The sequence below is a fragment of the Nerophis ophidion genome, linkage group LG25 (assembly GCF_033978795.1).
Source record: "Nerophis ophidion isolate RoL-2023_Sa linkage group LG25, RoL_Noph_v1.0, whole genome shotgun sequence".
In the NCBI taxonomy this organism is placed as follows: Eukaryota; Metazoa; Chordata; class Actinopteri; order Syngnathiformes; family Syngnathidae; genus Nerophis; species Nerophis ophidion.
The window spans coordinates 20,135,129-20,151,260 of NC_084635.1; the positions used below are offsets into that span (position 1 = coordinate 20,135,129).

Sequence of the window (16,132 nt, forward strand, 5' to 3'; positions counted from 1 at the left end):
CAAGACTACTTCATCTCAACAGAACTGTTTCATGAGGGGTTCCCTCAATCATCAGGAGATTTTAATGGAAGAATTCACATACAATGGTGTATATGGGGCACAGAGTGAGTGGGTAAAGGCAGGCGTAGGGTGTGGTGATTGGCTCATGTGTTACCTAGGAGGTGTTTCCGTCTGTGGCGGCATGTTGAAATGATTTCATTGCGCTTGTTTAGGGATGATAGACTGTCCACTCCCAGACTAAACGACTCGGAAACCAATAAGGAATGTAACTGTCGCAAGAAACCTGATTGCCCTCTCAACGGAGGGTGCTTACAGACATCAGTCGTTTACCAAGCAAAGGTAACACGCAAGGACATTAACACATCCGACACGTACGTAGGATTAACCGAAGGAGCGTTCAAAACAAGATGGAATAATCACAACGCCTCCTTTAGAAACCAGACTTTGCGGAATTGTACAAAACTCAGCAAACACATTTGGAACCTCAAAGACAATAATGTTGAATATTCAATAACATGGCAAATTCTTGCATCCAGCACACCTTACAACAGTGGTAATAAAAGATGCAACCTATGCCTAAAAGAGAAACTGTTTATTATATATCATCCAGATCTATCATCCCTCAACAAGCGCAGTGAAATCATTTCAACATGCCGCCATAGACGGAAACACTTCCTAGGTAACACATGAGCCAATCACCACACCCTACGCCTGCCTGTACCCACCCACTCTGTGCCCTATATAAACCATTTTTGTGAATGCTTCCATTAAAATCTCCTGATGAATGAGGGAACCCCTCATGAAACAGTTCTGTAGAGATGAAGTAGTCTTGTGATTTTTTCCCTCACCTACATATATATATATATATATATATATATATATATATATATATATATATATATATATACACCGGTATATATATGAACTACTTGACTTGGTGAATCTATGAATCTAGCGGTAAATATACTCCTCCCCTCTCAACCACGCCCCCAACCACACCCAGCCCCGCCCCCCAACCACGCCCCCGCCCCACCTCCGACCACCAATCGGAGGTCTCAAGGTTGGCAAGTATGCGGTCATTAGAAAACATCACTGCACATCTTAATGGCAGCTACACATTCAATCTTGAAGATCTAAAAAAATTATTTGGGAATATCCGGCTGGCCGGATTGAAAAACTCAACGGGCCGCATGTGGCCCCCGGGTCTTAATTTGCCCAGGTCCGGGCTGTACTTTATATATCATATAATGGAGAAATAAGGTGGTCGCAGCGAAGAATCAAAAAAGTCCACAAAAAAACTATTTAAAGAAGCACACAAGTTACGAAAGAGCCACCCCAGGCTGCACAGTTCCAAAGGCGTTTAAACCAAAAGGTGACATGAAAACAAGTGAGAAAATATTAAAGAACACAAAGGAGGATATAAAAGAGCACATAGCTGTTGCAACCAGCTGCCACTTGAGCGGCGCCATTGTTACATGCGGAAACTGAAAGAAAAATGCAATGAAAAACTAAAAATGAGTAATAAGTAACAAATATAACATATTGTACACATTAAATTACACCACGCATGGACAAATAAGTGTTCCCTGCCATCGTCTGCTGGGGTGAAGGCAGCATGATCAGAGGCAGGACCTGAACATAGTCAATAACGTGACAAAGAGAGCTAACTCCATCCTAGCATAGCTCCGTTGGTAGAGTGGCCGTGCCAGCAACTTGAGGGTTGCAAGTTCGATTCCCGCTTCCGCCATCCTAGTCACTGCCGTTGTGTCCTTGGGCAAGACACTTTACCCACCTGCTCCCAGTGCCACCCACACTGGTTTAAATGTAACTTAGATATTGGGTTTCACTATGTAAAGCGCTTTGAGTCACTTGAGAAAAGCGCTATATAAATATAATTCACTTCACTTCACTTCCTAGGCTGCCCACTAGCTCTTGGCCAATGTCTGGTCCATGTGGACGAGTGAGTATCCATCCAGGGAGATAAACAATAAAACGTCACAACATGGTGACCAATTTTAGCCCAAACAAGGAAAAAAAAACTTAAGTTGGGTAAAATAACTTTTGGAACAAAGTGGTTAGAAATTTTTTTTACAAAATAAAGCGCTTACAAAGCATTTGATGTATTGCATGTGAAAAGAGCAAAGTACCACATATTAATATGTTTCAGAGAGGGGCATTTTTGTCCCAGAGGTATTAATTATGTTGTGCACTCTTATTGCATGCTGCAAATGCTGAATACAATTTTAAAATATGGTTATGACATAAAAATTAATGAAGCCAAAACTATGAAGCATATTGCAGGGATTGATAAAATGTCCCCACAGATTGCATAAAAGTTATTTGAAATGAATGACGACCATAGTTTTTTTCATACTGTACTTTGATTGGAACAGTTAAGTTGTCCTTGCTTCACTGCTTCATTCTAAGAAATAAAATGTATATTTGGTATCTGTACATGAGTAGAATTTGGATTTTCACACTAGTCAATATACACACACATCAAAAAACTATAGTTGCATATCACTACTCTTTTCTCAATTTTTGCTGGTGTTTTTTTTTGTAATGTTCCTATGGCCATTGACAAGCGAGTGCCAGGCCCTTGATGGCCCTTGTGCCGCACTTTGGGCACCCCTGCTGTAGATGCTCACTGTTTTTCATGTTTGATTAAGAGGGGACTGTGACGCTTGTGTGGCATTGTAATGCCGGATTGGTTCTTCCGGGGATGCGTCGAAGCGATGAACACAACTAGGTAAGTTATAAATGGATTTATTAAATAATAAAAGGCTAGGAACAAAAACACTGCTGTAAAGAGAAGGCAAACCAAAAACAGAAAAACAATTCCACAGCATGTGAGCTGGAATAAACAAATGGCTTAGCGTAAAAGCTAGCGAGAATATACATACAAAGATGAAGGTCGAGAGTCGTCACTGTTGCGCGTGGGCAAATTAGGATCCGAGACTGAACAAAGAAAAGAGGAAAGCTTATATAGGGAGAAATCAAGGAGAACCAGGTGTGTAGAAAACGAGGAGCAGGTGAAATCAATGTGTAACCATGGTAACGGACTAAACAGGAAGTAAGTGGGTCAGAAGAGAATGAAACAAAGATGGAAAAATAAACATGTGAAGATCTGAGTCACAGATCGCAACAGTATTCCCCCCCCCAAAAAGACAGATTCCAGATGTCTCAAAGAAAACAAAAACAAATAAGAAACAACTTGAACCCCCTCCCCAAAAACAGAGTCCACAAACGAAGGGAGGGCGGAGGGAGGCCACGGTGGAGGGTCGCCAAGTCGTGTGTCCCCGAATCCACCGAGGACAAGTCAAGTGGCGGCGGCGGATGGAACGCCGCTGCCGAACAAGTTTTGGCGGGCGACCTCGAAAAGGCCACATTAGTGGCCGCCTCGCAGGATGAGGTGCCCGGCGAGGCGGACGACCCGGGCACGGCCACATCCGTGGCCGACATGGAGGAGGGAGTGTCTGGCGAGGAGGATGACCTCGCAGAGGCCACGCCCGTGGTCGACGTGGTGGACGACGCCTCAGCACCGAAATCCCAGCAGGCTTGGAAGCAGCAGACGAGGGTGCGGGGACTGCAGCCAAAGCAGGCCCGAGTGCAGCTGGCGAGGATGATGCGGGTGCTGCAGCCGCAGGAGTCGTCGGAGGCGGCCTGGGAGCCGCAGGAGTCGTCGGAGGCGGCCTGGGAGCCGCAGGAGTCGTCGGAGGCGGCCTGGGAGCCGCAGGAGTCGTCGGAGGCGGCCTGGGAGCCGCAGGAGTCGTCGGAGGCGGCCTGGGAGCCGCAGGAGTCGTCGGAGGCGGCCTGGGAGCCGCAGGAGTCGTGACTGGTGTGAGCTCCAGCCTCATCGTCGGCGCCGGTGTGGGCTCCAGCTTCTTCGTCGGCAGTGCTTGGCGGCGTGGAGCTGGTACCGGCGCTTGTCGAGGAGCTGGCACTGGAGTGGGCTCCAGCCCTGTCGACACAGGTGAAGGTTCCAGCCCCGTCGTCGACGCTGGTGTGGGCTCCAGCCCCGTCGTCGACGCTGGTGTGGGCTCCAGCCCCGTCGTCGGCGGTGCTTGGCGGCGCGGAGCTGGTACCGGCGCTTGGCGGCGTGGAGCTGGTACCGGCGCTTGGCGGCGTGGAGCTGGTACTGGAGTAGGCTCCAGCTCTGGAGCTGGTACTGGAGTGGGCTCCAGGCTAAAGTCTGTAACTGGTATGAGAACCAGTTCTGGGTCGGAGGCTGGTGTGAGAACCAGGTGGGAGTCTAGTGCTGGCTTGAGAACCAGGCTAGCAACATTTTCTGGTGTGAAAACCAGGCGAGAGTCTAATTCTGGCTTGAAAACCAGGCGAGAGTCATGTGCTGGTGTGAGAACCAGACTGGGAGCAGTGCAGAACACCGGTGGTGGAGGACGTGCTGGAGGTAATGACCTCGCGAGTCCGAACACCGGTGGAGGAGGTCTACAAGGCCGTTGAGACTTGGCCGGGGGAAAAACAGGTGGAGGAGGTCTACAAGGCCGTTGAGATTTGGCCGGGGAAAAATCAGGTAGAGGAGGTCTACAAGGCCGTTGAGACTTGGCCGGGGGAAAAACAGGTGGAGGAGGTCTACAAGGCCGTTGAGACTTGGCCAGGGGAAAAACAGGTGGAGGAGGTCTACATGGTGGCTGTGGTTTAGAGGGTAGTATCTGTGCTACCTCCGTAGCACAGCTATAGGTCATAGCCCCTTCCTCCAGACGGGGATTCCAGACCCGTTCCCTATGGTCAGGGACTGACCTTAAGGGAGGGTGGTGGGAGGCTTGGAGGCGGGCCGACTCCTCCCCTTTAATTTGTCCAGAATTTCCTTTAGAAAAGGGAGGAAACACCTTGGACTTGGCCGGAGAATGAGGTTTTAAAGGAGGTGTAGGAGAAAAACTAGGTGACTGAGGTTGACTAGAATAATGAGAAAAAATATCCTGATAATTACGTATTTTATCATAAATGTTATTGGTATTCGAAAAAGGTTGGGAATGAAAAGTACTGTCCACAATATAAAAATCTTCTGAAAAAATGTCATCAACAGAGGCCGGTGTTGCGTCACCGGTGGGCGTTCCCCAATTGACGTCATCGCTTGTGTCAGAAAAAGTGTCATGGCAGCTTAAGGAATGATTTGAAAAAAAACAAGCAGGATTACCGGTAATGACGGGTGAATCCTGGACGGGGTGAAACTTGCTGTGTCCATGGGGAGGAATAAGTGGTGCTGGAACATTACTGCCGTGCGGGGGGCCTCTCCACTGGACCCCCCGCCTCTTCGGGGCAGCGCGAACGGCTTCGGAGGGGACTTCAGGCCCACAGTCAAGTCTTTCCTGCTCCCAAGCCACGAGCTCCAACCACAAACCCAAGTCGAAGGGTTCCTCCCGTGGTTTCGACGCGGAAAAACATTTTGATGCTCGGATCCTACTGTGACGCTTGTGTGGCATTGTAATGCCGGATTGGTTCTTCCGGGGATGCGTCGAAGCGATGAACACAACTAGGTAAGTTATAAATGGATTTATTAAATAATAAAAGGCTAGGAACAAAAACACTGCTGTAAAGAGAAGGCAAACCAAAAACAGAAAAACAATTCCACAGCATGTGAGCTGGAATAAACAAATGGCTTAGCGTAAAAGCTAGCGAGAATATACATACAAAGATGAAGGTCGAGAGTCGTCACTGTTGCGCGTGGGCAAATTAGGATCCGAGACTGAACAAAGAAAAGAGGAAAGCTTATATAGGGAGAAATCAAGGAGAACCAGGTGTGTAGAAAACGAGGAGCAGGTGAAATCAATGTGTAACCATGGTAACGGACTAAACAGGAAGTAAGTGGGTCAGAAGAGAATGAAACAAAGATGGAAAAATAAACATGTGAAGATCTGAGTCACAGATCGCAACAGGGACGAATGGAAAAGTCCTTCTTTAGCTGCCGCCTTGTTTTAGCATATACTACTTCCTTTGTACATGTCAATGTTTACTGTTGTATGCATACAATAAATCAACAGGCAATCCATACTTTGGAGCAATGTTCACAGACGCTTGTATTTGGCCTGTCAGCTTTCCGTCGCAGGTGAGCGATGATGGTTGTGAGTGAGGGAAGAATTTTTTGATATTGGATGCAAGAAAATGTCCGATACGTTGCAACAATCAGGCTTAATGTATTGATCCAACGCCATGATTTTTGTGCATGTCATACAATATAATTTTCAATATATCTGGTAAAAATATGTCATGGTAGGTTGGACTTGTGTTTATTGTTTTCCTGTGTTTTGCTATTAAGCTCCTTTCCAGCACCATTTTTCTGTTCGTCTTTCTGATTGTTCTCCACTCTCAGTTGCTTTACTGCTGCCTGAGTGCTGATTTAATTGCTCACTTGTTGCTGATTGCCAATCAGGAGACACACCTGTTCCTGGTTGCTAATCAGGTACTCATGCAGCGACTTAAAAACTTTTTCATGTGCTACTGGAGACTTTTGGAGAAACACATACCATTCTTTAAACCTGGATTATGCACTTGAGTATACTCTGTTGTTTTCTGTCATTCTGTTTGAATTGTTTTTTTTTAATAGATTTTTCGGGCAGTGTAGTATGAAGGTTTAAATGGGACGAAATAAAACAAATAATAATCACATCTCCAAATAACTACTTACTGGTAAATGTCATCTATTGCAATTTTAACTAAATACACAAAATGTGTTATCAAATGTGTCACGAGTTTAATGTAAAAGTACATTTATTTATTTTTATTTGAGTGTGAAATAATTTATCAAATAATGAAGTTATCAAATAAATAAGTAAATAAAATAATTGAATGTTAAAATTATTAATCAAAATATTAAATGTACTTTTACAATAAATACATTGACTCATTGAATAACAGTCATCTATTAAAATCCAACAATAATGACACATTTAAGTAAAGTTTTAAATAATCATCCATTTTGTAATGAATTCTTCATAATTGATCTTTCTGTGTGGAGTTTGCATGTTCTCACCGTGACTGCGTGGGTTCCCTCCGGGTACTCCGGCTTCCTCCCACCTCCAAAGACATGCACCTGGGGATAGGTTGATTGGCAACACCAAATTGGCCCTAGTGTGTGAATGTTGTCTGTTTATCTGTGTTGGCCTTGCGATGAGATGGCGACTTGTCCAGGGTGTAAACTGCCTTCCGCCTAAATGCAGCGCAGAGAGGCTCCAGCACCCCCCGTGACCCCAAAAAGGACAAGCGGTAGTAAATGGATTGATGGGATGAGCGTGTAAGTGATTGTGAATCTTCTCCATCTTCCTGATGTTTTGGCCCTGCGATGAGTTGGCGACTTGTCCAGGCTGTACGCCGCCTTCCGCCCGAATGCAGTTGAGATAGGCTCCAGCACCCCCCGCTACCCCAAAAGGGACAAGCGGTAGAAAATGGATGGATGGATGGAATACGTACATACATGTGTTATCACATGTGCCATTGTTTTTTTGTTTTGTTTTTGTTTTTGTTTTTTTTAATCAAAAGAACATGTATTTATTTAATCATTTGATTGTGAAATATATAAATGATTAAATAATTAGATAAATAATTAAATTCAAGATGAAATAATGAATGGAATATTGAAATCCATCCATCCATTTTCTACCGCTTATTCCTTTTTGGGGTCGCGGGGGGTGCTGGTGCCTATCTCGGCTACAATCGGGCCGAAGGTGCAGTACACCCTGGACAAGTCGCCACCTCATCGCAGGGCCAACACAGATAGACAGACAACATTCACACTCACATTCACACACTAGGGCCAATTTAGTGTTGCCAATCAACCTATCCCCAGGTGCATGTCTTTGGAGGTGGGAGGAAGCCGGAGTACCCGGAGGGAACCCACGCATTCACGGGGAGAACATGCAAACTCCACCCAGAAAGATTCCGAGCCCGGGATTGAACCCCGGACTACTCAGGAGCTTCGTATTGTGAGGCAGACACACTAACTCCTCTGCCATTGTGAAGCCCTAAATAATTACATCAATAATTAAATTCAAGATGAAATAATGATTGGAATATTGAAATATTTAATTAAAACAATTAAATTGTTATATTTACTTTTGCATTATTTACGTAAATCAATAATTAAATTCAAGATGAAATAATTATTGGAATATTGAAATATTTGATTAAAACAATTACATTATTTTATTTTATTTTGCATTATATACGTATTCATAATTAATTTGTGACAGATTTAATTCTTTATTTATTTTTGTACTTGTCACCCTTCATCGTGCAGTAAAATGCTTTTTAATTGTAATCTAAAGCAGTGGTTCTCAACTCAGTGGTTCTCAACCTTTTTTCAGTGATGTACCCCCTGTGATTTTTTTTTTTAATTCAAGTACCCCCTAATAAGAGCTAAGCATTTTTGGTTGAAAAAAAGAGATAAGGAAGTAAAATACAGCACTCTGTCATCAGTTTCTAATTTATTAAATTGTATAACAGTGCAAACTGTTGCTCATTTGTAGTGGTCTTTTTTGAATTATTTGGAAAAAAAGATATAAAAATAACTAAAAAGTTGTTGAAAAATAAACAATTGATTCAATTATATATAAGGATTTCTACACATAGAAGTAATCATCAACTTAAAGGCCTACTGAAATGAGATTTTCTTATTTAAACAGGGATAGCAGGTCCATTCTATGTGTCATACCTGATCATTTCGTGATATTGCCATATTTTTGCTGAAAGGATTTAGTAGAGAACATCCACGATAAAGTTCGCAGCTGGAGAAAACCCCTGCCTCTACCGGAAGTCGCCAATTTCTCCACTAACTTGAGCGAGAATAAAACATTCGTGTTTGAGGATATTGATAGCGACGGACTACAAAAAAAAAAAAAAAAAAAAAGTGATTGCATTGAGACAAATTCCGATGTTTTTAGACACATTTACTAGGATAATTCTGGGAAATCCCTTATCTTTATATTGTGTTGCTAGTGTTTTAGTGAGATTAACAGTACCTCATAGTCAGAAGTGTACGTCCACGGCCGGGTGTTGACGCGCAGTGTCTCGGGGGAGTCGACGGCAGCTTTATGGACGGCACAAGCTCAGCTGATATGCGGTAAGAAGCGACTTTTTAACCACAATTTTCTCCCCGAAACCTGCTGGTTGACATTCGGTTGGGATCCATGTGATCCATAGGAAAGTTTCACCATGTTTTTGTGTGGCTAAAGGCTAAAGCTTCCCAACTCCATCTTTCTACTTTGACTCCTCCATTATTAATTGAACAAATTGCAAAAGATTCAGCAACACAGATCTCCAAAATACTGTGTAATTATGCGGTTAAAGCAGACAACTTTTAGCTGTGTGTGTGTGCGCAGCGCTCATACTTCCTAAAAACCCGTGACGTCTTGCGTACACGTCATCATTACGCAACGTTTTCAAGAAAAAACTCCTGGTAAATTTAAAATTGCAATTTAGTAAGCTAAAAAAGCCGTATTGGCATGTGTTGCGATGTTAATATTTCATCATTGATATATAAACTATCAGACTGCGTGGTGGGTAGTAGTGGGTTTCAGTAGGCCTTTAAGTACCCTCAGGGGTACGCGTACCCCCATTTGAGAACCGCTGATCTAAAAAAACAGAAAATACTATGCTGATATGCATTACCGTTATTGACCGCAGGGTGGCAGTGTTGTCGTCACGGCGTTAGCTCTCTTGTGACAGCCTCGTGGTTTAATTTGGTCGTTTTTCTGAGCGACTCTTTTTTTTAAAATCATGAATAACATGTTCAGTTACTTTAAATGGTTAACTCTTCCACGGACAGACGGTGAAATAAACACACCGATTTAGCCGATGAAAACCACCTAAGCCACTCCCCTTTATGAGTGAGTGCCTTTCTCTGATCGGGCAACGTCTCGGAGACATCAAAGGTTCACTTTCGCTATATCCTTCCAAATGTCTTATTATCTGCTAATATAATCATTTTTATTGTTTGATATTGAGCTTCCTCGGTGAATAGTAATGCCTCGTTCACATGGTGGATGAAGAGTGCCAGAGTGGCATCCCCCTCCTCCCCAGTCACAAGGCTGTCTGAGCGAGCACGCTGTCGGCCGCAATGAGGAGAATAACGGGCAAGGCGAAAGATGAAACTTTGATCGAGCTGCAGGGCACCAACGACTCCCTCACTGGAGGTAAGCACGTTTGTTTTCACCTTTCATTTTCAATGTATTCAAGAGTCACGACAATGATAATGAAACCAATACAAAGTAAGCCAATCGAATAATACATGTAAGGTATTTCCGAGGTTCCATTGGCTAGTGACTGAATGACTCCGGTTGTCATTTTAGTGCCAAAAGTGTTGCGTTCAAGTGCGCTTCTCGGCACCAGACGCATTCAATGACGTCATGTAAAGTAGGAAAGTTTACCAAGACTGGAGCTTGACTTTTTTTTTTTTTTTTTTGAGTGTGTGTCATTCAAAGTGCAGCAGCCTTGGAGCTCTATATTTCCAAAACACAGCAAGTGAGGTAACATTTATATTTCAGAGGTAGGTTGTGTGTTTTTGTAAACTAAATACATAAAATACAGAAAACTGTGCTCCCAGGTATTCTGCTTGGTCCAAAAAATAAATAAAAATGATGGTCAACACCTGGATTTAAAGGCCTACTGAAATGAGATGTTCTTATTTAAACGGGGATAGCAGGTCCATTCTATGTGTCATACTTGATCATTTTGCGATATTGCCATATTTTGGCTGAAAGGATTTAGTAGAGAACATCAACGATAAAGTTTGCAACTTTCGGTGTTAAGAGAAAAGCCCTGCCTCTACCGGAAGTCGCGGACGATGACATCACATGTTTGATGGCTCCACACATATTCACATTGTTTTTAATGGGAGCCTCCAACAAAAAGTGCTAAGAAAACTACAATTTCCCCATTAATTTGACCGAGGATGAAAGATTCGTGTTTGAGGATATTGATAGCGACGGAGTAGAAAAAAAAAAAAACGCGATTGCACTGGGACGGATTCCGATGTTTTTAGACACATTTACTGGGTTAATTGTGGGAAATCCCGTATCTTTCTATTGTGTTGCTAGTGTTTTAGTGAGTTTAATATTACCTGATAGTCGGAAGGGTGTCTCCACGGGTGTTTTGACACGCAGTGTCTCAGGGGAGTCGACGGCAGCTATGGGCGGCACAAGCTCAGCTTTTCTCCGGTAAGAACTGACTTTTTAACCACAATTTTCTCACCGAAACCTGCTGGTTGACACTCGGTAGGATCCATGTTGGCTTGACCGCGCTCTGATCCATAGGAAAGTTTCACCTCCAGGAATTTTAAACAAGGAATCACCGTGTGTTTGTGTGGCTAAAGGCTAAAGCTTCCCAACTCCATCTTTCTACTGTGATTTCTCCAATATTAATTGAACAAATTGCAAAAGGTTCAGCAACACAGATGTCCAAAAAACTGTATAATTATGCCGTTAAAGCAGACTACATTTAGCTGTGTGTGTGCTTAGCGCTCATACTTCCTAAAAACCCGCGACGTCTTGTGTACACGTCATCATTACACGACGTTTCGAAGACGAAACTCCCGGGAAATTTAAAATTGTAATTTAGTAAACTAGAAAGGCCGTATTGGCATGTGTTGCAATGTTAATATTTCATCATTGATATATAAACTCTAAGACTGCGTGGTCGGTAGTAGTGGGTTTCAGTAGGCTTATAATACATTTACGGTATTTCCGAGATTCCATTGGCCAGTGACTGGATGATTCCGGTTGTCATTTTAGTGCCAAAAGTGTTGCGTTCAAGTGCGCTTCTCGGCACCAGACGCATTCAATGACGTCATGTAAAGTAGGAAAGTTTACCAAGACTGGAGCTTGACTTTTTTTTTTTTTTTGAGCGTGTGTCATTCAAAGTCAAGCAGCCTGGGAGGTGTTTGCAAAACACACCAAGTGAGATAACGTTCATATTTCAGAGGTTGGTTGTGTGTTTTTGTAAACTAAATACATAAAATACAGAAAACTGTGCTCGCCAGGTATTCTGTTTGGTCAAAAAGATAAATAAAAATGAAAGTCAACACCTGGATTTAAAGGCCTACTGAAATGAGATGTTCTTATTCAAACGGGGATAGCAAGTCCACTCTATGTGTCATACTTGATCATTTCGCGATATTGCCATATTTTGGCTGAAAGGATTTAGTAGAGAACATCCACGATAAAGTTCGCAACTTTCGGTGCTAAGAGAAAAGCTCTGCCTCTACCGGTAGTCGCAGACGATGACGTCACATGTTTGATGGCTCTTCACATTTTCACATTGTTTTTAATGGGAGCCTCCAACAAAAAGTGCTATTCGGACCGAGAAAACGACACTTTCCCCATTAATTTGAGCGAGGATGAAAGATTCGTGTTTGAGGATATTGATAGCGACGGACTAAAAAAAAAAAGTTAAAAAAAAAAAAATTGATTGCATTGGGACGGATTCCGATGTTTTTAGACATATTTAATTGGTTAGTTCTGGGAAATCCCTTATCTTTCATTGTGTTGCTAGTGTTTTAGTTTAATATTACCTGATAGTCGGAAGGGTGTCTCCACGGGTGTTTTGACGCGCAGTGTCTCAGGGGAGTCGACGGCAGCTATTGACGGCACAAGCTCAGCTTTTCTCAGGTAAGATTTGACTTTTTAACCACAATTTTCTGACCATAACCCACTGGTTGACATTCGGTGGGATCCATGTTGGCTTGACCGTGCTCTGATCCATAGGAAAGTTTCACCTCCAGGAATTTTAAACAAGGAATCACCGTGTGTTTGTGTGGCTAAAGGCTAAAGCTTCCCAACTCCATCTTTCTACTGTGATTTCTCCAATATTAATTGAACAAATTGCAAAAGGTTCAGCAACACAGATGTCCAAAAAACTGTATAATTATGCCGTTAAAGCAGACGACATTTAGCTGTGTGTGTGCTTAGCGCTCATACTTCCTAAAAACCCGTGACGTCTTGGTACACATCATCATTACACGACGTTTCGAAGACGAAACTCCCGGGAAATTTAAAATTGTAATTTAGTAAACTAGAAAGGCCGTATTGGCATGTGTTGCAATGTTAATATTTCATCATTGATATATAAACTATCAGACTGCGTGGTCGGTAGTAGTGGGTTTCAGTAGGCTTATAATACATTTACGGTATTTCCGAGATTCCATTGGCCAGTGACTGGATGACTCCGGTTGTCATTTTAGTGCCAAAAGTGTTGCGTTCAAGTGCGCTTCTCGGCACCAGATGCATTCAATGACGTCATGTAAAGTAGGAAAGTTTACCAAGACTGGAGCTTGACTTTTTTTTTTTTTTTTGAGTGTGTGTCATTCAAAGTCAAGCAGCCTGGGAGGTGTTTGCAAAACACACCAAGTGAGATAATGTTCATATTTCAGAGGTTGGTTGTGTGTTTTTGTAAACTAAATACATAAAATACAGAAAACTGTGCTCGCCAGGTATTCTGTTTGGTCAAAAAGATAAATAAAAATGAAGGTCAACACCTGGATTTATCCATCCATCCATTTTCTACCGCATATTCCCCTTTTGGGATCGCGGGGGGCGCTGGTGCCTATCTCAGCTACAATCGGGCAGAAGGCAAGTACACCCTGGACAAGTCGCCACCTCATCGCAGGGCCAACACAGATAGACAGACAACATTCACACACTAGGGCCAATTTAGTTTTGCCAATCAACCTATCCCCAGGTGCATGTCTTTGGAAAGTGGGAGAAAGAAAGGGAGGGAACCCACGCATTCACGGGTAGGACATGCAAACTCCACACAGAAAGATCCCCAGCCCAGAATTGAACCCTTTCTACTCAGGACCTTCGTATTGTGAGGCAAACGCACTAACCCCTCTTCCACCGTGAATCCCCACCTGGATTTAAATGAGCCTTTATTGCTAATCCATCCATCCATCCATTTCCTACCGCTTATTCCCTTTAGGGTTGCGGGGGGCGCTGGTGACAATCTCAGCTACAATCGAGCGGAAGGCGGCGTACACCCTGGACAAGTCGCCACCTCATCGCAGGGCCAACACAGATAGACATACAACATTCACACTCACATTCACACACTAGGGCCAATTTAGTGTTGCCAATCAACCTATCCCCTGGTGCATGTCTTTGGAGGTGGGAGGAACCCGGAGTACCCGGAGGGAACCCAAGCAGTCACGGGGAGAACATGCAAACTCCACACAGAAAGATCCCGAGCCTGGGATTGAACCCAGGACTGCGGGACCTTCGTATTGTGAGGAAGGCGCACTAACACCTCTTCTACTTTTGGCCAAAATGCACAGATAACGCAGTCTGACCACGCCTACTCAGCTGTGATTGGTCAGAGCTCTGCTCCAGACATCTATAGACCCCGTGTGTCCGTCCACTGCTTGGCTACTCAGAGCGACCCCCATCTTGTGGCAGTCAAGACCGCCTCGTCAACCAGGACAATAACAAAGATCACCACCTGGATTTAAATGTGAAGTAAAGTGAAGTAAATTTATATAGCGCTTTTCTCTAGTGACTCAAAGCGCTTTACATAGTGAAACCCAATATCTAAGTTACATTTAAACCAGTGTGGGTGGCATTGGGACCTTGTGGGTAAAGTGTCTTGCCCAAGGACGCAAGGGCAATGACTAGGATGGCGGAAGCGGGGATCGAACCTGAAACCCTCAAGTTGCTGGCACGGCAGTGTCTATCAACCAAGCAATACCACCGAAATGAGCCTCATTTTGCTAATTTCAGGGGCTGTTAAAAATGATATTGGATGACAGTGTCAGAGTTAGTTTGAGATGCAGAGATGGAGGAAGGCATTGAATAAGATTGTTTTTTTAAATTTATACACTACAACAAAACCAAACAAAAGGGTACAAACAAAAAGCGCGCACATGGGCGGATAACAAACTAAGTGAGCTAGCATTGGAACAAGAAAATAAACGGCGCTTAGCATGGAAGCCAGCAAAAACGAAAAGGCCTAGTGTGGCAGCTAGCAGGTATGAGCAGGAAACAAACGGCAGTAAGCTAAAAACCGCAATCAAATAAAGCTTACCGCAACGCTGCATTGGCAAAACACGAAACGACAGGTAGCAATGACAAGAGCGACATCGACATGACAATAATCCAGCAACTGACTGGAGGACAAAAACAGGCTCCAATAGAATCGGGCTGATTGACACCAGGTGTGGCCAGGTGCCAACCAGCCGCAGCTGAGGGAAAACTGCGCACAGGGGAAAAAAAAACAGGAAACAGACAAAATAAGAGCACTGACAGGAACTAAGGACAGGAAATATTAAACACACACGGAGGAAAAACTAAAACCAAACAAACTGTCAGTGGCATGCCTGACAGACAGTGGGGTACCAAACTTTATAAATCTCACATTATGTACAGGGTAAATCTGCATTCTTCTCCTTTTGGCCAAAATGCACAAAGGGCTCGGGGCTCAGGGCTCGGCTCCAGCCCATCAACCCCATAGACATCTATAGACCCCGTGTGTCCGTCCACTGCTTCGCTACGTCAGAGCGAACCCCATCTTATGGCAGTCAAGACCGCCTCGTCAACCAGGACAAATCAAGTGTGTTAGATATTTGTTTTATGAAGAAACCCCTCAGTTCCATGGATGCCAAGAACCCTTACTATTGATTAATAATTATCAATGTAGCACATGGGCAGCATGGTGGAACAGGGGTTAGTGCATGTGCCTCACAATACAAAGGTCCTGAGTAGTCCTGAGTTCAATCCCTGGCTCGGGATCTTTCTGTGTAGAGTTTGCATGTTCTCCCCGTGACTGCGTGGGTTCCCTCTGGGTACTCCGGCTTCCTCCCACCTCCAAAAACATGCATCTGGGGATAGGTTGATTGGCAACACTAAATGGTCCCTAGTGTGTGAATGTGAGTGTGAATGTTGTCTGTCTATCTGTGTTGGCCCTGTGATGTGGCGACTTGTCCAGGGTGTACACCACTTTCCGCCCGAATGCAGCTGAGATTGGTTTCAGCACCCCCCGCGACACCAAAAGGGACAAGCGGTAGAAAATGGATGGATGGATGGATGTAACACACTTATAGTAGCAATCACAGAGAGCAACATTTTTTTTAAATATTTTGTATTAAATGATAACATTGTAGTAAGAAGTATCATTTTGGAGTAGTGACATGATG

General features: G+C 43.7%; 1 protein-coding gene across 4 annotated transcripts in view; it reads left to right on the forward strand.

Moving 5' to 3' along the window:
* The first annotated feature begins 6,496 nt into the window (after nucleotides 1-6,496).
* ano5b (anoctamin 5b) overlaps nucleotides 6,497-16,132 on the forward strand; it is a 135,954-nt gene continuing 126,318 nt past the window's right edge. The window contains exons 1-3 of one of the 4 annotated variants that reach the window (XM_061887647.1): nucleotides 6,497-6,645; nucleotides 9,779-9,884; nucleotides 9,958-10,145. In XM_061887647.1, coding sequence (XP_061743631.1) covers nucleotides 10,070-10,145 — 76 coding nt within the window. In that variant the 5' untranslated portion in view covers nucleotides 6,497-6,645; nucleotides 9,779-9,884; nucleotides 9,958-10,069. Of the gene's footprint in view, nucleotides 6,646-9,770; nucleotides 10,146-16,132 lie in introns of those variants that run through there. The other 3 variants (XM_061887649.1, XM_061887648.1, XM_061887650.1) reach the window with 3 other exon arrangements.